General features: G+C 33.1%; 3 protein-coding genes and 1 long non-coding RNA gene across 4 annotated transcripts; all 4 read right to left on the bottom strand.

Moving 5' to 3' along the window:
* Positions 1 to 1,141: 1,141 nt before the first annotated feature.
* On the bottom strand, positions 1,142 to 2,598 carry LOC122276795. The gene is made up of 2 exons (XM_043086698.1): positions 1,338 to 2,598; positions 1,142 to 1,167 (listed from the first exon to the last, which is right to left on the bottom strand). The coding sequence occupies exons 1-2, from the start codon at positions 2,596 to 2,598 to the stop codon at positions 1,142 to 1,144; spliced, it is 1,287 nt and encodes a 428-aa protein (XP_042942632.1).
* A 565-nt stretch (positions 2,599 to 3,163) lies between these two features.
* On the bottom strand, positions 3,164 to 3,995 carry LOC122275129 (non-specific lipid-transfer protein AP10-like). The gene is made up of 2 exons (XM_043084090.1): positions 3,603 to 3,995; positions 3,164 to 3,361 (listed from the first exon to the last, which is right to left on the bottom strand). Exons 1-2 carry the CDS (start codon positions 3,947 to 3,949, stop codon positions 3,355 to 3,357), a joined length of 354 nt encoding a protein of 117 aa, XP_042940024.1. The 5' UTR covers positions 3,950 to 3,995; the 3' UTR covers positions 3,164 to 3,354.
* Positions 3,996 to 5,293: 1,298 nt separating this feature from the next.
* Positions 5,294 to 8,835, bottom strand: LOC122275130. Its single transcript, XR_006228491.1, has 3 exons — positions 8,696 to 8,835; positions 8,530 to 8,604; positions 5,294 to 5,557 (listed from the first exon to the last, which is right to left on the bottom strand). It is a non-coding gene; the product is annotated as an uncharacterized LOC122275130 (long non-coding RNA).
* Positions 8,836 to 23,582: 14,747 nt separating this feature from the next.
* LOC122277677 (non-specific lipid-transfer protein 4-like) lies at positions 23,583 to 24,422 on the bottom strand. Its single transcript, XM_043087767.1, has 2 exons — positions 24,019 to 24,422; positions 23,583 to 23,784 (listed from the first exon to the last, which is right to left on the bottom strand). The coding sequence occupies exons 1-2, from the start codon at positions 24,363 to 24,365 to the stop codon at positions 23,778 to 23,780; spliced, it is 354 nt and encodes a 117-aa protein (XP_042943701.1). The 5' UTR covers positions 24,366 to 24,422; the 3' UTR covers positions 23,583 to 23,777.
* Between the last annotated feature and the right edge of the window lie 1,624 nt (positions 24,423 to 26,046).

Here is a 26,046-nt window from a genome sequence, read left to right on the forward strand (position 1 = left end):
TGGCTCTGTAGAGGCAGGAAGTGGTGTAGTATGAGAAAGAGAGGGCTGGACGTAAGGGGGAACAGGTTGGGTGGAGTCTGTATCTATGTGGAGAGGTTGTGAATCGAGAAGAATGGGTTGAGTGGAATTGGATGTGGTAGGAATGGTTTTGAGGGGAAATGTATCCTCATGAAAAACGACATCACGAGAAATAAAAATTTGATGGGTGTTTAAATCAAGGAGTTTGTAGCCTTTTATGCCATGGGGGTAGCCTAAGAATAAACATCGGCGGGCACGAGGATCAAACTTGGACCGAGTTTGGGATAGAGTTGAAGCAAAACATAGGGATCCAAAAACACGTAGATGAAAGTAGGAGGGTTTTTTGTTGTATAAAACCTCAAAAGGAGATCTGTAGTTGAGAATGGGAGTTGGGGTTCGGTTAATCAAATAAGTTGCTGTTAAGACAAAATCATTCCAATATTTTGTGGGAAGACCAGACTGAAATTTTAGTGCTCTTGCAACATTTAAAATATGTTGATGTTTTCTTTCGACCAAAGCATTTTGTTGGGGTGTGGCTACACAAGTGAGTTGATGAATGATGCCTCTTGGGTGATAAAAATCTGGCATAGAAAACTCGGGACCATTATCACTTCGGATTACCTTAATTTTGGAAGCAAATTGGTTGTTAATGAGGGAACAAAAATTTTGGAGACAGGGGCGTGCTTCAGCTTTGGATTTTAAAAGATAGAGCCAAGTACATCTAGTAAATTGATCAACTATAGTTAAAAAATACTTGGAACCATCGTATGCTTGAATAGAATTGGGACCCCATATATCAACTGAGATGAGATCAAAAGGGTTCATGACATTGTTTTCTGATTGTGGAAAGGGGAGTCTATGCTGTTTGGCAAGTGGACATATATTACATGGACTGGCTTTAGTCGAAAAATGAACATCACTTTTACCAATATCATTTAAAACAGTTTGTGTCATGGAGCTATGTCCAAGCCGAAAATGTCACAAAGTAAATTCATCATGTTTTGTAATAATAGCAGTGTTGACACTTTTGGAATGAAATAAGGTAGAAAAAAAATTGTGAAGAGTAGTGGGAGGAGGCAATTCGGGCTGTAAGTAGTATAATCCATCATGCATCTCACCTTTCCTAGTCGTCATCAAAGTTGAAAGGTCCTGTATATAGCATGAATTGGAGAAGAAAAGTAAGCAACAATTGGAATTTGTAGTTAAAGACTTGGCCGAAACAAGGTTAAAGGAAAATGCTGGAACACACAATACATGTTTGAAAATCAAATGAGGAGAAAAATGTATGTCACCGAGATGAGTGGCAATCGTGGTTGTACCATTGGGAAGTTTAACTGAGTGACTAACACGAGTGATATTGTGTGTAAAAAAATTGGGACTGGAGACCATCTGGTCTGTTGCCCCAGTGTCGAGAATCCACTGTGGGGATGAGGTGCTTGTGCTGTTGTGTGTTAAGAAACAGGAACTGTTACCAGACATGGTGGGGGAGTGGAGAAGTTGCGCTTGGTTTACAGCTGCAGGTGTGTTGTCAATGGTGGAGGATGAAGATGGTTGGAGTAAGGCCAGAAGCTTGCTATATTGTTCTTGAGTAATGGGCGAGCCATTATGATTTTGCTCCTGCTCAAGAGAAACAATATTAGCAATGTATTTGGACTTGGGGCCATTTTTGTGGCTTGAAGGATAACCATTCAACCGATAACATTTATCTTTGGTATGGCCTGGTATACGGCAGTGAGAGCAAACTGGAAGGTTGGGATTAGCTTTGAAACAACGCTCAAGGGAATGTCCTGAAATGTTGCAGTGAGAGCAATATAAACGTTCCTTGTGTGAGGACGACGAAAGCCTTGGATCTGGTCCTCGTGTGACCATCGTAGTTGGTGCTGGTGTTGGTGCATAATGGAGTTGCCGACGTCTCTCTTCTTGTTGAATGAGAGAAAAAACACGGTTTAATGATGGAAGTGGATCAGACAAAAGTATTTGAGCACGGATAGCATCATAGGAATCCTGAAGTCCCATTAAGAACTGCATGACCTTGTGACAATGATGATATTCCATGAGAGTCTTGACAGATCTGCAGGTACACAGAGGCATGGGCTCGTATACCTCGAGTTCATCCCAATACCCTTTGAGCTTATTGTAATAAATGCTCACAGAATCAGTATCTTGAGTTAAGGAAGACACGGCCTTCGTGAGTTGGAAAATGCGAGGAGCGTTCTTTATAGAGAAGCGCTCACGGAGATCACTCCATACCTCTGCTGCTGTCTCGGCATGGGCAATCATGGGTCGAAGATCTGGACCAACAGAATTTTGGAGCCATGCAATGATCATGTCATTGCATCTTTCCCATGGGAGGAACAAAGGATCTGAATCCAGAGGTTTGGAAATCTTACTCTCGAGGAAACCGAGCTTATTTTTTATGTTTAGAGCTCTGCGCATGGAGCGAGACCAGGTAATATAGTTTTCGGTGGTGAGTAACTCAGGGACTAATGGAGATGAGGCATTCTCCCCAGGCTGAATGAAATACGGACTGGCTGGGTGATGAGGATTGTCCTCGGGTTTGGGGTTCTCAAGAGTAGACATGGTTGTATGAGTTGGGGAATTTGGAGGGCTTGAAGACGATTGGCTCATGATACCATAATGGAAATGGTTTAGAAACAATATTAGAGAAAAGTACGAGACAAAGCTATGTGAGAAGGCAATATTCCCTCTGCCTGTTTCCATTATCTTGCAAGAAATATATATACAATGAAAATGAATTGAATAATAAAAGCATGTGGTTTGGTGGTAGACATAAATGGCATAAGGTGGCAGACACAATTAGCTAAAAGGAGATTCCAATGCTTTCCATCACATTCCATTATTCGGAGGTTGTAAACGTGGGGTGTCCAATGCATGAGTGGCTACATGTGATAATTCCAGGGTGTCCAATGCATGAGTGGCTGCATGTGATAATTCCAATAGTATTTAAAATTCTGGTACTTAGTTGAATGATTTTTTGAACTGCTGCATTATTTTATTGTACACGTATTGCATGTACACACACTTGGCACTCGACGATAGCATGCATAATCTGTGTTGTCATCATCCCGAAACTTCAATTTCCATATGTCCGTACGTGAGAGTTGGGGCATCACAATAGAGAGTGTTGCAAAGAAACTAGAATCATTTTATTCTTTTGATTAATATTTTCATGCATATATATAATATAAGATATCTAAAAAGAGTCAAGCTCCGATATATTAATGTTTACAACCCAATATTTGGCCATATATGTTGCTCTATCTATGCGTGTTCCCCATCTTTATTTGTTATCTCCCCTCCACCCTTACAGAATCATCATAATCTGCAAATCATAAAAAAAAAAAAAAATGTATATAATTAGTCGAGAGGACCCACCAAGTATATAGATTTTTTCACATGCAAACAGATCCAGTATTAAGATTATATGTTGCAACTAGCTAGCTCATGATGAATCACTGTTTTTTGGTCAAGCTTTTTGAAAGAACCAAGTAGAAATGCATACGCCTACTCATACAAAGCTAAAAGTAAACATGCAGTCAGAGATTGAGAGAGAAATAAATTACTTGTTGCAGTCCACATCGGGTTTAATAGGAACTGGACTTTTGATCTTACAGAGGTCGGGAAGTTGTTCAGCCCTATCAGACTTAACACCATCCTGGGCTGCAGCTTTTTTGAAACAGACACACAGATCCTTGCGATCTTCGGAGGTCGTAGCTTTATTTAACACTTCCTTTGCACCTAGGCAGCAATTAGCACTGGGCGTAGGTGGGTTAGAACCCGTCAAGAACGACATGCAAGGTAACAATGCTGTCAATGCATCCTGGCATAGATCGGCTCTTGCAGTAGTTGCGCTTAGGAGCAACATCATCATCATCAACCCAGAGGCCATCAGAATGGTTTTCTTCTCCATTAATCTCTTTTGGATTAAAGACTAATGCTTAGCTATAGATATGAACTGTTTTGATGCATTGTATAGGTGCAAGCTTGCTGCTCTATTTATAGAGGCATTCCAATGTGTTATAACTACCCTTAATTAATGACTTTCTTTAAAGTAGTAGGCCTAGGTTCATAAATACGTCGATCGTCCCAACGGAAAAATAAGAAAGCTAATGTATGTTACTAAATAACTAAGAACTTACAAAATAAGTTTCTACCTTCCATATATAAATAAATGAGTTTTGCTATGTATAAGCAAAATTACGTACTAATATACGTACCAATATTGATTCCTTCATATTCAAAATTTAAATTAGTATATACTGTTTTTAATAAAATCTACTTGTTGATCAATCATATTAAATTGATGCACATATTAGTATACAGTTGTGCTTGTAACTAGATTTTTCCTAAATTATATAACGTCCATCTTGAACCATGAGCAAGTAAAAGTTCAATACCAAAGTTGCCCTTCAGCCTTTTCAAAATTTTTAAGTATTGTTTTTTTGTATAATTTTTTAATTTCTTAGGTTCTCACATTTTTTAAGTTGATCAGTTTAATTCGGTTCGGTTCGGTTCAGTTCGGTGTCTACTATAAGGGTCTAATATATTCTAATCATATTGCTAAGCCAGCAAATACGGAAAGGAAAGGGAATTTCAAGAATGAACACAAGGGTGCTTTTGGAAATTTATGCGGAATAATGTTGTATTTGCTGATTATTTTCTTTTCCAAATGTCTTTAATTCTTAACAATTCTATTTATTGAATCATAAATGTATGTCATTAATTAACTTACATTAGGGATGCCAAGTTGAAATGAATGCATGCACCTCAACTACTAGAAGGCAACGTTATCTAGAATCTCTAATAATATGAAACCAAGAGATTTAATTTTTGTAATTATCAAATCAAGATTTGATTTTTATAATTGTCAAATTAAGTGATTTAATTCTTATGATGATCAATATATTTATCTTGTCTCATAATCTCTATGTGATTTTCCTTTAAGGATTAATATTTTGTATTCAATTAATTACAATGAAAAAATAGTAAAGATGCAGTTTTCAAAGTCTCTCATTCTTTTCTTTTTTTTTTATTATTATTATTATTTTTTTATCTCGATTTCTACTATATTTGTAACAACCCCGCACCGAAAGTGGCCGTATTGCTACTACGTTCTATCCTGCTCTATATTTTTTTCTTTAATAAATAACAATTTAAAAAGAACCTATATCAAGAATTAGAAATTTGAAAAGAAGCTCTATATCATATCTCAACGTTTCAAAAATAAACTGTTTATAAAAAACACACCATCATATATCAAAATTTCAAAACAACCCATTTCAAAACATGGAAAGGTCTATTAATTACAAGTCCAAAACTAGTAACAATCTCCTGAGTAAAAGCATCTACCCGGTCCACAAAAAAACAAGTGTATCAAATACATTTCCCCCAAACCATTTTTACAACCAACTAAAATACATAGTTTTAACATCAGAATAAAATAAGAGGAAAGACCCATCCACATTCGGCTCCCCCTCCTTGGCAATGTCTTGCTCCATAGTCTGTTCCTCACATTTTCCTGGATGTTTAAAACATTAACACAAATGTGAGTCTAATACATAGAAAGTAGTACACAAAGCAGCTAAAATATCATATCTCGTCTAATCGTTTCTTTTGAAAGCTCATTTAAGTTAAAAATATTTAACTAGCATAAAACATTTTCACGAAAGATTTAATCTAAGCTTTTCATTTTCCTTTGGCCGTTACATACTATTGCGTTCTGTGTGTTAGGGATATCGGTCTTTTGGACTTGATCTTCACCCATGGCCAAGGGTTAGGAAATCCCTCGATCAGGATGGTGCCATTGTGTGTACCACCAATGGGTCCAATCCAGCATTGCAATTTCCCCCTTTATTGGTACCATAATTTAGTCATTGGCTATTTACATATTTTCATACAAAAACCTTCATTTCCTTTTCTTTCTTTCATTTCCATTCATAGCATTTTATCATCTTTTTGAATTCCATGCAACACGCATTTTCTTTCATAAACATGATTTAATGCTTTACATATATATTAAAGAAGTCACTAGCTTTCAAGAAAACACATGCTTGATAAATCTCATGAGCAAAGTCTTAAATGCGCATGCTTTATTTTGTACACATACACACATTCATAATTTATAGGGTGCTTAAAAGGTGCTACTAAGAAGGGTTATACATTATACATTAAACTTACTTTTATCACATGAAAAAATTTGAAATGAGAAAGTATTTTAATAAGAGAAAATGCCATGTGGAGCTTGGTCGTCCCTACCTACCCCCAGGCTTTACTATCAGTCCCCTTTGAACTTGAAAATTTCCTATTCAATGAAATGGAATAAACACGTCAATGCCCATTTCATTATATGCTTTACTAACCAACACCTTAATTAACTTCCACTTTAATTCCAAGAAGGAATTAAAGTGCCTTCCTCAATTTCTATTTGCTTTAAGAATATTAACCACAAGTGTAACCTTAACCCATTTAACTACCTACCATACATGGCACTAAGCCGAAACATTAAACTCTTCATTTAAACATTTTAAAGAAACTCATGAAAGTAACTAATAGCATGCTTGCTATCCATTAAAGGCCATTGGGTTCTCTATATGAGGGACGGATGGGAATCATGGGTTAAAATGTGCAAATAGTATGAATTTATTAAAGTATGGAAGGGAACAAAGAAATGCTATAAATCTGAAAATTTTGGTAAGGAAGGTAATTGGAAACTTTTAAAACCATGTGGCAAGTCGTTTTAAACAAAGGGCTTAGGCTTAAAAATGGTTGGTTTTCATTCCTTGTTTTTAATGGTTTTATGCAACCAATTGACTTTGGGTTAAGGAAACGATGCAAGGGCAAAAGGGAGTTTAACGCACTGTTTGTTTTAAGCTTCAAAACAGGGCATAGCAGAATTGTTTTATGCACCTATATGGACCGTGGTAGCCTTAGCACATTCATGCCTTTAAACATCTTTTACTTAACCAAACTTTCAACCACATAATTAAACAATATTAGAATTATAGAAAAATCAAGAAAAGCATCACATTTTTCTGAAAACATGGCATAACAATAAGCAATGGGAAGTGCTACGTACAACACCGGCTGCGTAACCATTGCGCACCCAATGCTGAGGTGACGTTGTCAGATGATTAGTGTAAAAAAAAAATAAACGGAGGGAAATCGAAATAGAAAGAAATAAGCTGTACTTCTTTTCTGCTTTTCATCTCTGGTTTTTCTTCTAGACGCCGAATCCAGGTGGTTTTTTTGATTTCTCGTTGACGCAGAACTGGTTTTCGTCTCTGGTTTCTTTTTCTTTTTTTATTTTTCCTTCATCTCCCCCAAATCTCTTCCTCTACATGTTGGCCGGTTTGCTCTACACCGACCAAGTCCTCTACCTGTTGGCAGAGTTTTTCAAGGAGAAATGTCCAGTGGGGTTTAAACAGTCTTATACATTAATTAGCTGCCCCTTCCATTATTTTTTAATATTTAGAGTAAGCTACACGAGGAAATTCCTTGCGGAATTGGGAATGATTTCATTTAGGACAGACTTCCAATGGGTGTCTATGTAATATGGATGGCCCATGTCGTTCAGCTCCACTTCTCCTGCTGCAGAATCTCAACCCCACACGCACGTGAATCTGGCGTGTATATACTTCAGGGATTATTCTGAACAGATGGGTCTCACAGAAACTGCAAAAAAAAAAAACAGATGGGTCTCACAGGATGAGTTAGGGTTTTCCTGAAGGGGATTTGGGAGAATGGTGCGGAATTGATGAAGGAGAAGGTGAAGGGTGTTGGAATGGATGAAAGAGAAGAGAAATCTAAAGAAAATATATGAAAAGGAAGGGGAAGGGAGGAGAACGAGAAGGAGAAAGGGAAGGGTGCGGGAGGGGGAGAGGAAGGGGAAGGGAGGAGAGAAGGGGAAGGAAGAAGATGTTTAGGAAGAAGATGTTTATTAAACGCATTCTTCAAACCGCATCGTTTCATTTAAGAAGTCAATACTGACTTTTGACTTGCCACATCATATGGGTGCGCGATGGTTGCGCGGGGATGGTTACGAACAGAATTTTCCATAAGCAATATATTCAGCACACTCAAATTCCTCAAGTAAGCTTACTAGTTTACTTGAAAAATTTCTAGTGGCTCACTTAGGCCATAACTTTGAGAAAATTATGTTTAAAATCATAAACCTATACTCTCTTAACTTAATACACAAACACAAGGATTAACATAAATTAAAAATATATTTTAACTCAAGAATACAAGAAAAATTGAAATACAGAGCCATTACAAGTAAACGGCTAATCAAAACAGAGCACAACCCAACTCATTTTCCTCTATTCGGTCACCACCAAAACAGAAAAATCACAAGGGCAAATCAACGAAAATCAACCTAAAAATGACTACACAACATTTGGTTAACACCAAAAATTAGAAAACCCATCACATGGTTCGGATTTTAACAACACAACCCACTCTCACGAAATTTTTGAGGGAATGGAGTATTACCTAGCTTAATCCCCTTTCCAAGATGTGAATCCAGCAACCAACAAAAAATAGAAGGAGAAACCTCAAAGATTTCAGCTGGAACACAGAAAGCTCATCCTCTTAAAAACCCTAGATTAAAACCATAGGATTGAAATCCTCCAAAAATTGAAACCAAAACAAGGCTTACTTGTTTGCACCTTGCTCTTGAGGAGATTTCGATCGAGTCTGAAGCTATGGGGTGAAGGAATCGATTTGAGGGTGTTACGTGCGGCAATTTACCTTGGTTAACCAAAATTAAAATCTTATCTCATATCATCTCAATTTATTATTATAATATTTTTAAATCTTCACACAAAATATAATAAATAATTTAAAATTTTTAAATTTCAATATAAAATTAATATTAAAAAAATTATATTATAAAAATATTTTATTTATTACTATTTAAAATATCTTATCTCATTTTATCTATATAACCAAACGGAGCTTGCTGTTTGATGGAAGAATGAGATAGTATTTATACGTAGGGCAAGAAAGGGCTACGTAGGTCATGTCTTATGTTAGAATGTTAAGGCTAGAAGTGTCTTTTGATTGTTATTTGTATTTGTTGTTTTATTCAGTGATAGGTTGCTAAAGAAGACCAAGTCTTAAGGGTTGTTGGGTCGTGGGCCAGTCTGTCCATAAGTGAGTGTGGGAAGTTAAGAGTAGTTGGGCTAGGCATGGGCCATTTGAAGATCGTGTCCCTGTTTGTTGGTTCCTGTTTATGTATTTATTTGTATAGTTAATGAAATATCATCATAAGTTTGTCTAGAATTACAAGTGTGGAGACTGTGGCTCCTCTAATTGCCACTATCATAATATTTTACATATTCATCATACTACTGTGTCCCTAATAGAGGGATGAGCTTGAAGTTTATAGGAGGATGAAAATCGAAGGCCTTTTTTTGTTTTTTTGTTTTTTCCATAAGAATGGAGGCTACACAATGTGAGGCCAAATAAATTAGAAGACCAAAGAAGAGAGAAGAAGAGAAGACAAGAAAGGAACAAGGAAAATGAGGATATCAAAAGAAAAGCCAGGAAGGGATCAAAGGGAAGGAAAAAAGCGGAAAGAAAATGAAGATATCAGACATGCAAAGGAAAGACAGCCAATTCTCATAACTCCCGAAGGGTTTGTGAAAAGATGAGACAGATAAATGGAAACGACCAGACTACTCCGAGGGAACTTCGACTTCTTTAGTTTGTTCAACCTCTCGAAAGGGGATTCAGCAAGAATATCTTCTCCAGCAAATTTATTCCAGATCTCCATTGCATAGTGAACAATGAGAGGCGATGAGGGACTATAAAATAAGCTATTATAGTGGATATTCCCTCCCCCAAAATCACTTGAACGTAGGATTTATGCCGAACTACGTAAATCTATGTATCTCCCTCTATTTTACATTCTAAGTATTTATTTTCCATTCACTATCATAGACATACGCATAGCTGCACCGAACCATGTCAGAGGCTCCAGACTACACCGATCAAGACCTAGGTCATCATAACGGCCCGAATCATTATAACACTGCATGCTACAGAAACCTGCAGTGGAATGGGTCTTCCCAACAGCTAAGTGTTGTTTGTTTTTCTTCTACATGGATTCTTGCCCCTGTTTGGAGGCAATGTGCAAGACAACAATCTGGTAATCACATAAAAGAGATCTAGTGTGGCCCGTCCCAACTTTGTCATCCTATACTTATGCAACCGAAAACGAATTAATATTTTCTTTTGGAAAAGTTAAAAAACTCCAAATAAATTTAAAAAATAATAATATTTTATTGAAGAGGTGTGTGAAATTAGTGTAAACTATTTGTGCGTATATAAGTTTTGATGCAATTAATATAGAGCAAAAACTGAAAGTACATAATTTGGAAAAATAATCATTATCAAGCTAGCTAGTCTCATGTTATAAATATATAACATCCATCTTGAACTATGAGCAGTAAAAGTTCAATACCAAAGCTGCCTTTTAGCCTTTTCGAATTTTGTTATCTTTTAACTTTTTAGGTTCTCTCATTTTTTAAGTTGATTGTTTTAGTTAGGTTCGGTTCAATTTGGTTTTTTTTTTTTTTTTTCAAAACAGAAAATATGGAGTGTCCCACATTTAAAAAAGTGAAAGAAAAAAAGAATGAAAGAAAGAAACAACCAAGTGTGCATCTAATTATATGTGTCAAATATATTGTGAATATTATTGCTTATAAGCCTGCAAACTCGGAAAGAAAATGGAATTTCAGTAATGAACACAAGGGTGCTTTTGGAAATTCATGCGGAATAATGTTGTATTTGCTAATTATGTTATTTTCAAATGTCATTAATTCATTTTTTAAAAATAAAATTTCATTAATTCTTAAGAATTCTATTTATTGAATAATAAATGTATCATTAATTAACTTACATTAGGGATGCCAAGCTGAAATAAATGAATGCACCTCAACTAGTTGAAGACAGCATTATCTAGAATCTTTAATTATATCAAATCAAAATCTTTATTTAATTATTTTCACTTGATTTTCATAAAAATCTAATCATAATTATCAAATCAAGAGATTTGATTTCCTTAATTATCAAATCAAGAGATTTAATTTTTAGAATCGTCAAGAAATTTACCAGGTCTCATTATCTACATGTAATGTTTATATAAATAGGGACCAATACTATGTATTCAATTACAATGAAGAAATAGTAATTATGCAGGTTTCAAAGTCCCTCATTCTTTTCATCTCAATTTCTATTATATTTTATATTTAATTTCTATCATGGTATCATAGTGATCATTAGTTGATGCAAGGCTCGATTCTGTGAACTATTTCTTCTAAAGACTTTTTCGCTAGTTTTGTGTCCTACAAAATCTCCATTGCCCTTCAACCATGTCTAGTCTCAAATCCATGTCTTTCATGCATCTTTGTTAGTAGTAAACATTTTTTGTTAAGTTCTAGAATGGATAAAATATACCATGTACCTCTGACAATCAAGCAGCAGGAGGATGAAAACCTGAAAGTGTACCTATCTCGGTTTAATGACAAACGACCAAGATGAAAAGATCAGCTTGGTCGCCTTCTTGGGAGGGATTTGGTCCCGAACCCCATTTATGGAAAGCTAGCAAGGAAGACCCACACGACGTTACATGAGTTCATGGACCACGCGATGGTTTTATTAACATAGAAGATACTCTGTAGGCCTTGATAGCGCCCAAGAAAAGTTAGAACAAGCCGACCAGAAGTCCAGTGGATCTAGTCAGCCAAAGGCCTTTGAGAGACCAAAGAAAGCACAATACGAGACAAGGCGGAGCGAGAACCAGTCGGCTAAAACAAAAGGCCCGAGACAAACCCATGCCAACTTGGCCATATAGGAGGAGAACCAGACAACACCACGACCTTCAGTGGATTGACCTAATAAAAATCCATGAACAATAAAAGGAAACATACTTTCAAGAAGCTAATTAGAGCATTGGCAATGGGTTATTTATCTTCATCTTCATCTTTGAATTTAAAGAATATGCCCTTAAAATCATTTGCATTGGTTTATTCATATTTAAAATTATAAATAACTATGTACAGTTCTTATTCAAAGATGAAGACCTCATTTTCATTCTTTAAATAATATTTTTCTTATTTTTTCTCTCTCCTCCCCAAACGGCTCTCTCTTTTCTATTTTTTTTTCTCTCTTTTCTTTTTTCTCATATTTCTCTTTTCTCTTCTCTTCTTTCTCCATCCCCAAACGCTCTCTCTTCTTCTCTTTTCTCTTCTCTCTCCATCACCGAACGCTCTCCATCCCCGAACGGCTCTCTCTTCTTCTCTCTCCATCTGAACAATTCTCTCTTCTTCTCTTCAACACTCATTTCACCCCTCTCTCGTTGCTCTATTTTATCTCTTGGACGCCCACAATTTTTTGGGGTTTCTTCATCAACGGCGACTTCTTCTCTTGCCCAAAAGATGATTTCGTGTAACCCATTTGTGGATTTTGGTTGGAGAATTTTTTTCTATGTTATTTGGCCTGATTTCATGTTATTTTTCTGTGTTGGTTGGTGATTTCGTGTAACCCAAAATATATATATATTTTATTATTATTTGGTCAAAAAATACATAATTCAATGTAGGAATTTTTCTTCATATTCAAAATTAATCTTCAAAAGATATAATTTTACATATGAAGATAAAGAATCCATTGCCAATGCCAATGCTCTTAGAGGTACTATAAGGGACCAAACTAGAAATCTAATTTAGGGGACCAAGGTAAGTGTAAAAACTTGTAAAAAAGAATGACACAACTCTATACGTAAAATAATAATAAAAAAAAATACATGTTGTCTAAGTAGAAATTTGAATGCATAAAAAAGTAAAATATAATCAATTATGCTAATTGAACTCACTGCTATTTCATTATATAAAATTCATCAATTATGACATCCTTGCTAATCTTTCAATAAAGTCTTCTCAATATAGGCTATGAAATCATCTCCAAGAAATTCATCTTCCATTTATATGAAATATGAAAATCAAAAGAAAAATATAATGATTCATTAATCACCGTACTTCCAAAATTAAGACTTTGTGTTCTTAATTAGCAAAATTTCTTCTTCTAATTTTGTTTTTGATTGATTTACTGTTGAAATAGTAAAATACTGAGTCCCGGACTGCGCACTCTTGCTTTCTCCATATGTCTCAAAACTTGTACCAAGCATCTAGCATTTTCCCATTTTCTTGGTATGAATTTCATGGAATAATATTATTAAATTCTTCTATTTAAATTTTTTTGGGATTCGTCCCTAGGTAGTACTATTCTTTTTGCCCATTTTTACTCATGCATACATGACATGGCCAAAATCAAGATCTGTTATTCATATTTTGGCATAAGAAAATGTATTGATTTATTGTGTAAATTAATATACTCATTCATACACATGTTTATCAGGGACGTGGTAGTAGAACTACCCGTCATTTGGCTTGCATAGAGTTCTTCGGATCAACTTGCAATACTATTTGTTAGGCCATGAAACGTCAACTCCACTGCAAATTAATTAATGTTAAAAAGATCATACACGTAAGTCCTTTATTACATTCGAGTCTTAGATATCGCACTTGCAAAAGGCGGTACTCATAAGGAGTGATATTGTGAATCCCAATATTCATTAGGAATTAATGAGTAACTCACTCTACAACAAAAAAGATATTTTGGGACAATTTTTAATAAATCGTCTCAAAAAGTGAGATTACATTTCTAAAAAATGATGAAATGTGCAGACCGTTTAAACGGTCTAGTTAGGGACGGATTATTTTGTCCCAAATAAGTTAACTGTTCTTACATTAATGATTCACCATTCGAACGTCTAAATTGTATCGTTCAAATCTAATTTTAACGCATTAAGTAAATTTTTTTGGAGGAAAATTGATACACCGTTCGAATGTTACAATTTAATCGTTCGAATGATGCATCATTACCGTTCAAACATGATTTGAAGAGGTCAAACGGTGACCAAGATTTTTTTTTTCAGAATTATATTTTATATTTATATTGACTAGTAATTATAAGAAATTGGTTAATTAAATAATAAAAATAATAAAAATTAATAATTAGTTTAGAACATATAAACTAATACTATTTTATAGTTAAATACTGAATTTACAAAACACAAAATATTATTTATGTTAAAACAAAAAATAAATAAATAAAAGATAGAAGGTAATAATTAAGACCCTAAGTCTTTGCACACCCCTAGAAGAAGACATTATAATCAACCTGAAATTTATAATTAAAAATTAGATATACAACATTAACAATGGAAATACAATAAATAACTATTCACAGTACTTTCAAACGAATAGCAATTTAATGAAGTGAGACATTGTGAACAACATAATTTTTAATAAATAATATCACATTATTCAATATTAATTAGATTAATATTATTAGAAATATAATATTAAAAAAAGACTTGTGGTAAATTACGGCATTAATTTAATTATAATGTAGAAATTATTCTAGTTAAAATTTAATGGAACTATAATATGGAATAAAAATATAATTAATAAATATTACTAAATTTAATTATACCATTCGAACGTCTAAAATAGTGCTTGAACGGTACACCTATACTGTTTGAACGTGTAAAACAACGTTTGAATGTATAACTATAACCGTTAGAACACCCAATATAGTGATCGAACGGTAACTATAATGTTTGAACGTTTACATGAACGGTCGAACAGGTGGAATTGGCCTGGCCGTTTGAACATCTAAGATGACGTTGAACGGCAGAGATGGATGGTTATCAGCTTGAAAGGGAGGAAATGCATACGTTTGGCTTCTGTGAAAATGACGTTCTCGACAAGTTATATATGCAACACCATTCGAACGGTAAGTTAATACGTTCGAACGTATTAACTGAAATTTATTGCCGAATTATCTTATTATTAAATATAATATTTATTATCATAATAATTTATTATAATATTAAATATAATATAATATAATATATTTTATTATATTATATTAAACACTATATATTATATTTATCATTTTTAATATAGTATATATTATATTATATTTAATAGATTATATTATACGATATTATATTATATATAATATAGTATAAGTTATATGATGTAGTATAATATAGTATATTATATATACGATACTATATTATAGTATTATATAACATATATGTAATATTAAAGATCACATATATGTTATAGTAAATGTATGTTATGACTTGTTTAGTATATTAACATATTATATTTTAGTTATCAACTAATTAGATGACACTCTCTATTCTAGCACTATAGATGACACTATATATGATAGTATATATATGTTATATATAGTTTAATATATATAACATATTATATTTTAGTTTTAGTCTAATTAGAATACACTCTAAATGTTAGTACTATAGATGACACTTACTATGATAGTATGTACATGTTATAGTATAAAGTATTATATTATCATATTATATTGTAGTTATAATCTAATATTTTAACACTATATATGCTAGTACTAAAGATGGCCCTATGCCATGATACCATATATATGTTATATATAGGCTAATATATATACTTGACTATAATACTAGATGTAGTATGATATAATTAACATATATGTTTGATTATATATTATAATCAAATATTACTATGTTACTAACCTATAGTATATTATATATTAGATATTAATGTTGTTATTTTATTTAAAGGTATAGTGCAAAAAAAAAAAAAAATACACTGACCAACATAGTTCAAACCGTTCGAACTCTTACTAATAAGCATTCAAATGTTTTGGTAAACAGACATAAACGTTCGAACATAGTATTATACATTCGAACGTTAAAATTCACAGGGGAAATTTTTTCTCCTACATTATTTCACGTTCGAACGTTTAGTAATTAACCGTTCGAACGTAAATGTTCTACATTTATACGACAGAACCTCACAATCTCATGCTCGTCCCACCACTGCCAGTCTCGCTCCCAAAGGCAATATCTTCCAACCAGCGCCATTCTCCCTCAATCCAGCTCCCAAATATTAATAGCTTTCATCCATCTCTTATGTTTTCAGATTAAGAGGTTATTTTTACTGCTTTTTGAAGAGTATTTTCGTTTTGGGCATAACGTACGGGTCTCCTTGCAATTTCATATCTCAAAACTAGGTATATATGCTATCTTATTCTCATTTTAGTTTGAATATGAGTGTTTTTGTTTGCTGTACTGAGTTCGTGATATTGTGTGTTTCGTTTGTTGTAATGAGTTGGTCATTGTTGGGGTTTTCGGAGGTTGAAGACGACTAGAATTTGGGATGAATCCGTTCGGATGGTACACAGATACTGTTCGAATGGGTTTATAACGTTCGAACATTTATTAACACCGTTTGAACGTTATGTTAGTCAGTGTTAAAATATTAATTAAAAATTAGAATAGTACTAAATCTTTAAATATTTCAATTTCAATATTAATTAAAATACAAATAGTTAAGATTTAATAATACTTAATTAACTTAAAATTTAAATTAATCAATTAAAGGTTAATTAAAATACAAATAGTTAAGATTTAATAATACTTAAATACTTAATAGTTAAATTATTCAATTGAAGGTTAATTAAAATACAAATAGTTAAGATTTAATAATACTTAAATACTTAATATTTAAATTAATAAAATGAATTTTAATTAAAATACAAATATTCTAGATTTAATTATACTTAAATACTTAATAGTATTATTATTCAATTGAAGGGTAATTAAAATACAAATAGTTAAGATTAATAATACTGAAAACTTAATAGTTAAATTAATCAATTGAAGGTTAATTAATATACAAATAGTTAGGATTTAATAATACTTAAATACTTAATATTTAACTTAATAAAATGAATTTTAATTAAAATACAAATATTCTTGATTTAATAATACTTAAATTAATAAAATGAACTTTAATTAAAATTCAAATATTCTAGATTTAATAATACAAATACTTAATTAGCATATCTTGCATTATTTTTTTGATACATGTTAGCATATCTTGCATTGCTTGTTCATGAAAATAAACCTTAGACCCATTCAAGAATTATCAATCTGGATGAATTAAAAGATTGATAACTCTTGAATTGTCCAGGGTGGACAGTTTGGGATTATAAGATCATTCTCGCAAACTATCGAACTATATATGTTATACGTCTAGCATTAAGATTTTGATAGATTCATCCCTTGTTCTCCGGATATGCAGTTTTAGTGATGGTGTATCGATGTGTTAATTGTCGGTGTACACAACCAGGCGAGCATATTTGGAGAACTATGAGGAGATGCTGTCGAAATTTTGTTGGACGTGATAGATTATAGAGAATAAGTTTACGACTATGATCTTACAATTCCGAATGGGATAGGACCAATTACTCGGTGAAAGGTGGCATACTCCTTGATTGACACATGATACATGTTTGTTTTTTGATGCACACGTGATTGTTTGTAATGAAGATAGTCGGCATGAATAAGAGTTGGATGCAAGTTAGTGATCGATTGGGTCAGAATTACAACATATATGCTGAAGGTGTTAAGCAATTCTTAGAGTTCGCATTGGTTACATGTGATAGTGATTGGCGTATTAGATAGACTTGGTGAGAGAGCATCTGTTTGTCAAAGGTATTGACAAGAGTTATATTGATTGGGTCTTACACGGCTAACCATACCCAACTTCATTCGAGGTTCCACATGAAGAAGTACAACCAGATGTTGTTGAAAATTAATATGATGAGGATATGGAGCAAATATTAGGTGACATTGGTGCGAGAATGTTTACGAATGAATGTGACATAGACACATCAAGTCCAAATGATGGGGTTCATAACACTTTTTCACGATTGTGGAATGATTCACAACGTGAGCTATATCCAGGATTTAGAAGACACAGTAAGTTGTCATTTGCCGTAAGACTGCTTCACATAAAATCAATGTGCCAATTATCAATTAAGGCTGTTAATATGTTACTCGAGCTATTTAAAGAGGCACTGCCATTAGATAATACTTTACCATGTAATTTCTATGAAGCAAAAAAATTGAAACAAGGACTTGAATTTGATTACAATGTAATACATACATGTAAGAATGACTGCATATTATTTTGGCAAGAGAATGAGTAGTTGAACAAGTGTCCCATATACCACGAATCAAGATGGACATCTGACAAACAAAATATTCCGCAAAAGGTAGTATGCCACTTTCCATACCTAAACTACAACGATTATATATGTCACGTGCAACGGATGTAGACATGATATGGCACTCATCAGCTAGACTTAGGAACGATGATATTTTATCACATCCTGCTGACTCCCAGGTGTGGAAGGAATTTGATCAGGAACACCCATGATTTGCTGAAGAACCGCGTAATGTACGGCTTAGGTTGGTAACAGATGGATTTAATCTGTTTGGAAACATTAGTACTAGTCATAGTACTTGGCCAGTTGTACTTATACCGTATAATCTACCACCGTGGAAGTGTATGAAAGATCCATATTTCATGATGAGTTTGCTTATTCCAAGTCCGAGATCACCGAGAAATGATATAGATATACATTTACAGCCATTGATTGCAGAATTGAAAGATTTGTGGGAGAATGGAGTTGTCACATTTGATTAATCAACATGCAAGTCGTTCAAGATGCATGCTGCCGTGTTATGGACAATAAATGATTTTCCAGCTTATGGAAACTTATTAAATTGGAGTACTAAGGGGAAAATGACATATCTAACTTATAACAACCATACTAAATTTGAATGGCTCACTTACGGGAAGAAATTATGTTTCATGGGTCATCATTGATTTTTACCTGGTGACCATAGATGGCGAGGACATTCACAAATGTTTGATGGTACTATTGAATGGGGCCAAACTCCACCATATTTGTCTGGTGAAGATGTACTTGCACAATTTATAGATGTTAGTTGTAATGAATTTAGTAAAAAATAACGAAAGAGAAAACGAGGTACATCTGACTTGAATTGGACTAAGAAGATTATATTTTTCAATCTTCCATATTGGTCAAAGTTAAAATTACAGCATAGTCTTGATGTTATGCATGTTGAAAAAAATATATGTGAATCCGTATTAGGAACATTGATGTCAATTGAAGGAAAAATGAATGATACATTAAACACAAAGAAGGATTTGAAGCGGTTGGGAATAAGATTGGAAATGCAATTGCAAGAAAATTATTCGTCCGTTTACATGCCGATTGGGTGGTATGCATTGTCAAGGAATGAAATGGCTATATTTTATGAGTGGATAATGAAAATTAAATTACCAGAAGATTATGCCTTGAATTTTACAAGGCGTGTGCGAACAAATGACTGAAAAATAACTGGATTAAAAAGTCATGATTGGTATGTCCTTTTACAGCGTATCTTGTCTATTGGTATCTATGGGTACTTGAACAGAGACTTGTGCATGGCTTTGACTGAGTTGAGTTTATTTTTCAAAAACTTATGTGCTAGGACATTAAATGTAGAAGTTTTGGATCGAATGGAACGGGAAATTGTCATAATACTGTGTAAGCTAGAAAGTATTTACCCGTAGTCATTTTTCGACGTCATGGTTCACCTAGCCGTCCATTTGCCATGTGAGGCTCGACTTGCAGGACTAGTTCAGTATAGATGGATGTATCTCATTGAACGATTCCTTGGGAAGTTGAAACCTACAGTTGGTAACAAGGCTCACCCAGAAGGATCAATTGCAGAAGCATATATTGATGATGAGTGTCATACCTTCTGTTCCAAATATTTCCATGGAGTTGACACTAGGTTTGATTGGCCGAAAAGAAACTTTGACATTGACCGAGCAAAACAACGAAATGTATTTTCTGTGTTTTCCCAACAAGTACGTCCACTTGGTGCAGTGCATGGTTATGATTTATGTGGAAGAGAGTTTAAGAAAACTCAGTGTTACGTGCTGAACAATTGCCCTGAGATAGACAACCACTTGAAGTAAGTTATAATTTTTTCTACATTTAATATTTGCTCATTTACTTTCGCAAAATTCTAAGAAAATAAAAGACTTGTGGTAATCATCAATTTCAGTGATCATATTAACATGCTCAAGGAACTAGGAGTAAATGATATAAACTAGAAACATAAAGAGGAGTTCCCGAGATGGTTTGAACAATGGATAATGACATTACATATGTTTTACTCATCCAATAGTTCATAAAATATTGATTGTTTATTATTGATATAATAGAAGCTTTACTCAATATGTAGGTTGTACAAATACATGTGAATAATCCAAACGATATATTGGATGAACTGTATGCATTAGCACGTGACCCATCGAGACACGCTACAGGATATTCTGCATGTATTTCTCAAAGAAGTAGGTATCACACAATGGATAGAGATTGTTATAGGAAAATACAAAATAGTGGTGTCCTAGTCGATGGAAGTCATGATGGAGAAAATATTGATTTCTATAGAGTTATTGTTGATATAATTGAAATGAAATATTTGGGGGAGCTTGCAGTGTATCTGTTTAAGTGTGATTAGTGGGATTTAAGCAATCATTGAACTAGAGTCCGTGATGATGAATATGTTTTGAGTATTAATACATCAAAAAAATGGTACGAAGATGATCCTTTTATTTTAGCTTCTCAAGCATCTCAAGTATTATACTTAGATGACCAGAAGTTAGGAAATCAATCGCGAGTAGTACAAAAATAATCTCTAAGAAATATATATGATGTTATCCCTTAGGTAGAAGAGCGAGATAAAGAAGAAGATGATCTCTCTACTCAAGAAGCATATCGAGAGAGTCAGTCCTTCTTTAATTTGTTTGTGGATTTGATCTGGTATGAGATGATTCCATTAAATAGAGAAGATATTGAGACTGAAATTGTTGATGAGACAATAGAGCAAAATGTTGATTCATCTGAAGTATTAACAGATGATGAGACTAAATTGTCAAATGACACTGATACAGATAGTGATTGACCAATTATGTTTTCACATTACGTGATGATGAGTACTATTTTACTTAATAACTATTGAATCATTTTTCTGAAATTATGCCTCCAAAGAGAAAGGAAGTTTGCATCCCATCTCCACCTGTTCCTAGCTCTCCTTCAAACTCACCATTAGAGATTAACTCTACAGAACAAGGTAAAATTCTAATAGTTATAAAAGTTATTAATTAAAGTTAGAATAAAAAATTGATTACAATGTTATATATATCATGATGAGTTCACAGTACAATCTCGTCAATGTCGAGGCACTACTAGAGGTGTGATGTTGGAAACATATCGTAAGGTGGGTAAGATCAAGGTTAACATTCTTGACGAATATACCGGAGGCAAAGGACAACCAGCAGCTTGGCTTGCATCGCATGTGAGTACTCTTATACGAACTTATGCACCTTTGGCAACAAGTTCATAGAAGAAAGTCCTCCAAGATGTTAAAGAGCTTATCAAAAAGCGTTGTTTGGTAATATTTAAAACATTTATTTAGTTGGTAAATTTTTATATTTTACTTAAAGTTAGAATATTATAAATGATAATATGTTTGTCTATTTTTTTTTAAATGATTCCGAATTAAATTTTGGTCAGAGAAAGGAGCGTAAGACTATGGAAAAGCTTATGAGTAATGCATTCCGCAAATATAAGACGAGGTGTCATAAGCATTATAATAAGTTCGATAATATGGAAGATGCATGCCAACATCCTTTTCAAGATGTCCAACCTTCTGATTGGAAAAAACTTTATAACATATTTGAGGAGCCATCATATAAGTTATGATTAAATTAATTATTTTAGTCATTCTATTTTTAATTTTGCTTTCTAATATTTTCAATTCCTATGTAGGAGCGAAGTTCTATAAACAAAACAAATAGATCGAAATTGAAGATTACTCATCATACATACTCGAGATCTTTCCACCGCCTTTCTAAGAAATTGGTATTGTTATTTTTTTTATTTGTATATAGTTAACTGAATATATGAATCCTAATGACTTTATATTTTAACAAATATTTATTATAGCAATATTCAGATGCCAATTATGATCTGACAAAATTATATGTTGTATCACATACTAATCGTAATGGAGAGTGGAGTCATCCCGATGCCCGTGAAAATTATGTAAGTATTATAGTATATTTTAAATAAATATATTAGAATATTTATGATGATTTTAATTCTTTATCTTATGTGTAGGATAAAATATTTGCCATACGTGCTGAATCTGCATCAGATCAAAATTCCTCAACAAATGATGTCGAGATTTTTGCACAAATTCTGGGTCAACGTTCAAGATATTTTAGGGGTTTGGGTCATTGTGTAAAACCTTCTTCCTCTTCCTCTTCTTCTAGGTCTGCCTCTACGACCACTATAGTGCAAGAGAATGTGAATTGCAGAATCGAAAAATTGGTTGCAAGGCAGCATGAGTTAGAGGCTCAATTGGCGAAACAAGGAGACATGGAGACGCGCCTCAAACAACAAGAAGAGTTCAGGAGAGATATGCAACTCCAAATACAACAGTTTATGCAACAGTACAGGTCTCCAAGAAACTGATGATTTTTTACGTATAGATTATGACATTATCTAATTATGTATAAACAATGCCAGTCTCATGGTTATTTGTTAGTTCACACTTATTATAAAATTTTTGTGAGTATTAAACAGTTTCTAATGTATGTTTTTCAAATATTATGAATGTCTATTTGGTTTTTATTATTATTATTGGGTTTTAATAAAATATTAGTCGTTCGAATGACCATGTAACGTTCGAACATTATTGATTAAGCCGTTCGAACGATATCAGATGATCAAAAAACATTCAAACGCAATTTATTATCGTAGCATCGAACATAACTCAACATCATTCGATCTCTTTTATCGTTCGATCTGTTCCTTTAACATTCGAACAAAAATCTATTTTATACCTTTCAAACGTTATCAAAATTTGTGATCATTTGAACGTATTTTCATAACCGTTTAACCAATTTAATTTCGTTCGAATGTACAATAGTAACCATTTGAACGTCATTCTATAACAAAATTAAACTGTGACAAAAAAATTGAACGTTTGAATAGTATCGAATTGTCAATTTCAAAATCGTCCCAAAATATATATTTTGGGATGAAATGGTGATTTTCGTTCCAATATATCTTCTAATTAGACAGTGATGTAGGGATGACCTTGGGACGATTTTTTTTTCGTTCCCAAATATTTTATGGGACAAAATCCCTACAATTTTGGACGAAATTTTTCATCCCTAAAAACCGATTCTGTTGTAGTGTCATGTGCCTTATTGTCTTGATTTTGGCCTCGCATTCATGCTAATAGTCGCTGAATTCGTACAGAATGCGACTTAATTAAGCTTATTGCTTCTTATTTAGTTTATAACACTTTGTAAACATATCGCACAAAAAGAAAATTCACTTAGCTTGCCGTCGTTCAGTTTAATTAGATTTTTACGTACGGCAACTATCTCCAAGTATGAGTACTGCAGTTTGCAGATATAGAGATTAACCTCTAAAGTCGAGTAATTAATCGAGCTAGAGAGTGTTGCAAAGAAACTAGAATTATTTTATTCTTTTAATTGATATTTTCATGCATATATATAATATAAGATATCTAAAAAGAGTCGAGCTCCGATATATTTATGTTTACAACCCAATATTTGGCCATATATGTTGCTCTATCTATGCATGTTCCCCATCTTTATTGTTATCTCCAGTACTCGATCCTTATCGAATCATCAGAATCTACAAATCACAGGAAAAAAAAATGCATATAATTAGCGGAGAGGACTCATCAAGAAAATAGATAGTTTCACCTGCAAATAGACCGAGTATTAATTTTATATGCTGTAGCTATCTTAGGAGGAATTACTGTTTTTTAGCCAAACTGTTCACATGAATCAAGTAGAAACGCATACGCCTGTCCAAAAACAACCATACGCATACATGCATTCAGAGATTGAGAGAGAAATAAATTACTTGTTGCAGTTCACATCGGGTTTAATAGGAAACGGAACTTTGACCTTGCAGAGGTTAGGAAGCTGTTCAGCCCTATCAGAATTAATACCATCCTGGGCTACAGCGTTTTTGAAACAGGCACATAGAGAGTTGATATCTTGGGAGCTCGTAGCTTTATCCAGCACTTCGTGTGCGCCTAGGCAGCAACTATCACTAGGTGCAGGTGGGTTAGAACCCGTCAAGAAGGGCCTGCAAGGCAGCAAAGCTTTCAATGCAGCCTGGCATAGATAAGCTTTTGTAGTAGTTGCGCTTAGGATCAACATCATCATCATCAACCCAGAGGCCATTAGAATGGTTTGCTTCTCCATTAGTCTCTTTTGGATTAAAGACTAATGCTTAGCTACAGATATCAACTTGTTTTGATGTATGGTATAGGTGCAAGTTTGCTGCCATATTTATAGAGGCGTTCTAATGTGTAATGACTACCCTTAATTAATGACTATCATTAAAGTAGAGGGCCTGGGCTCATAAATAAGTCCCCAGGAAAAAGGAAGAAAGCTAATTTATGTAAATCAATAACTAAGAACAAAACTACAAAATAAGTTTCTACCTTCCATATATAAATATATAACGTCCATCTTGTACCATGAACAGTAAAAGTTCAATACCAAAGTTGCCCTTTAGCCTTTTCGAATTTTTTATTTTATTTTATTTTTTAATATTTTAATTTTTTTAGGTTCTCTCATTTTTTAAGTTAATTGTAGTTTAGTTCAGTTCGGTTCGATTCTTTTCTTTTTCAAAATAGAAAATATGGAGTACCCCACGTTTAAAAAAATGAAAAAAAGAAAGAAAGAAACAACCAAGTGTGCATCTAATTATATGTGTCAAATATATTGTGAATATTATTGCTAAGCCAGCAAACACAGAAAGAAAAGGGAATTTCAGTAACGAAGTACATGACAAGGGTGATTTTGAAAATTTATGTGGGATAATGTTGCATTTGCTTATGTTCTTTATCAAATACATATCATTGATTCTTAAGAACTCTATTTATTGAATCATAAATTTATCACATCAACTTAAATTAGGGACGCCAAGTTGAAATAAATGCATTCACCTCAACTAGTTAATTGAAGGCAACGTTATTAGAATAAAATCTCTAATAATTAATGTCGAATCAAAAACGTCTTGATTTATTTATTTTAGGGATTTGATTTTCAATTATCAAACCAAGAGATTTGGTTTCCATAAATATTATAAAATAAGGAGATTTGATTTCTCTAATTATCAAATCAAGACAATTAATTCTCATAATTATTAAATCAAGAGATTTAATTCTCATAACTAGCTATCAAGATATTTATCTTTTCTCATCATCTCCATATAATTTTTCTATAAATAGGAATCAATACTTTATATTCAATTATAATTAAGAAATAATAAAGATGTAGATTTCAAAATCTTTCTTTCTTTTTTTTTTTCTTTTTTAATCTCAATTTCTATTATATTTTATATTTTCTATAATGGTATCATAGTCCTTAGCTAACGCAAGGCTCGATTTTGTTAACTATTTCTTCTAAAGACTTTTTTGCTAGCTTTGCGTCCTACAAAATCTTCATCACTTTTAAACCATGTCTAGTCTCTGCAAATCCATATCTTTTGTGCATCTTTATTAGTTGCAAACTTTTTTTCGTTAGGTTATTTAGTAACTCGACTATTCTTTTTGGTATGTTGTAAGTTTTGTTTGAAAAACAATGATAGTCATACCACACGTACATTTACAATTTTTCTACAACTTTTTAATAAAATCATTTTTTTTTAATTTTAAACACATCAAATCATAATAAAAACTAAAATAAATATTTAAAATAATATTATTTTATTATAAAGTTGTAGAAGAGTAATAATGCTATCATTTCTCTTGTAGGAAATCACAAATCCATTTTTAGTATTTTATTTTTGCTCCCATAATTGAATAAATTCATATTTAAACCATTGTTGGCTCAATCTTTTGACCTATTGTTAGCCTTATGTTGACTTTGGTCTATT

The sequence above is a fragment of the Carya illinoinensis genome, chromosome 9, assembly GCF_018687715.1.
Source record: "Carya illinoinensis cultivar Pawnee chromosome 9, C.illinoinensisPawnee_v1, whole genome shotgun sequence".
In the NCBI taxonomy this organism is placed as follows: domain Eukaryota; kingdom Viridiplantae; phylum Streptophyta; class Magnoliopsida; order Fagales; family Juglandaceae; genus Carya; species Carya illinoinensis.

Coding starts and splice junctions, on each gene's coding strand:
- LOC122276795 (XM_043086698.1), bottom strand. CDS start 2,598: ATGTCTACTCTTGAGAACCCCAAACCCGAGGACAATCCTCATCACCCA. Junction 1,168..1,337: donor CTCAGTTAAACTTCCCAATG/GTACAACCACGA, acceptor TGCTATATACAG/GACCTTTCAACTTTGATGAC.
- LOC122275129 (XM_043084090.1), bottom strand. CDS start 3,949: ATGGAGAAGAAAACCATTCTGATGGCCTCTGGGTTGATGATGATGATG.
- LOC122277677 (XM_043087767.1), bottom strand. CDS start 24,365: ATGGAGAAGCAAACCATTCTAATGGCCTCTGGGTTGATGATGATGATG.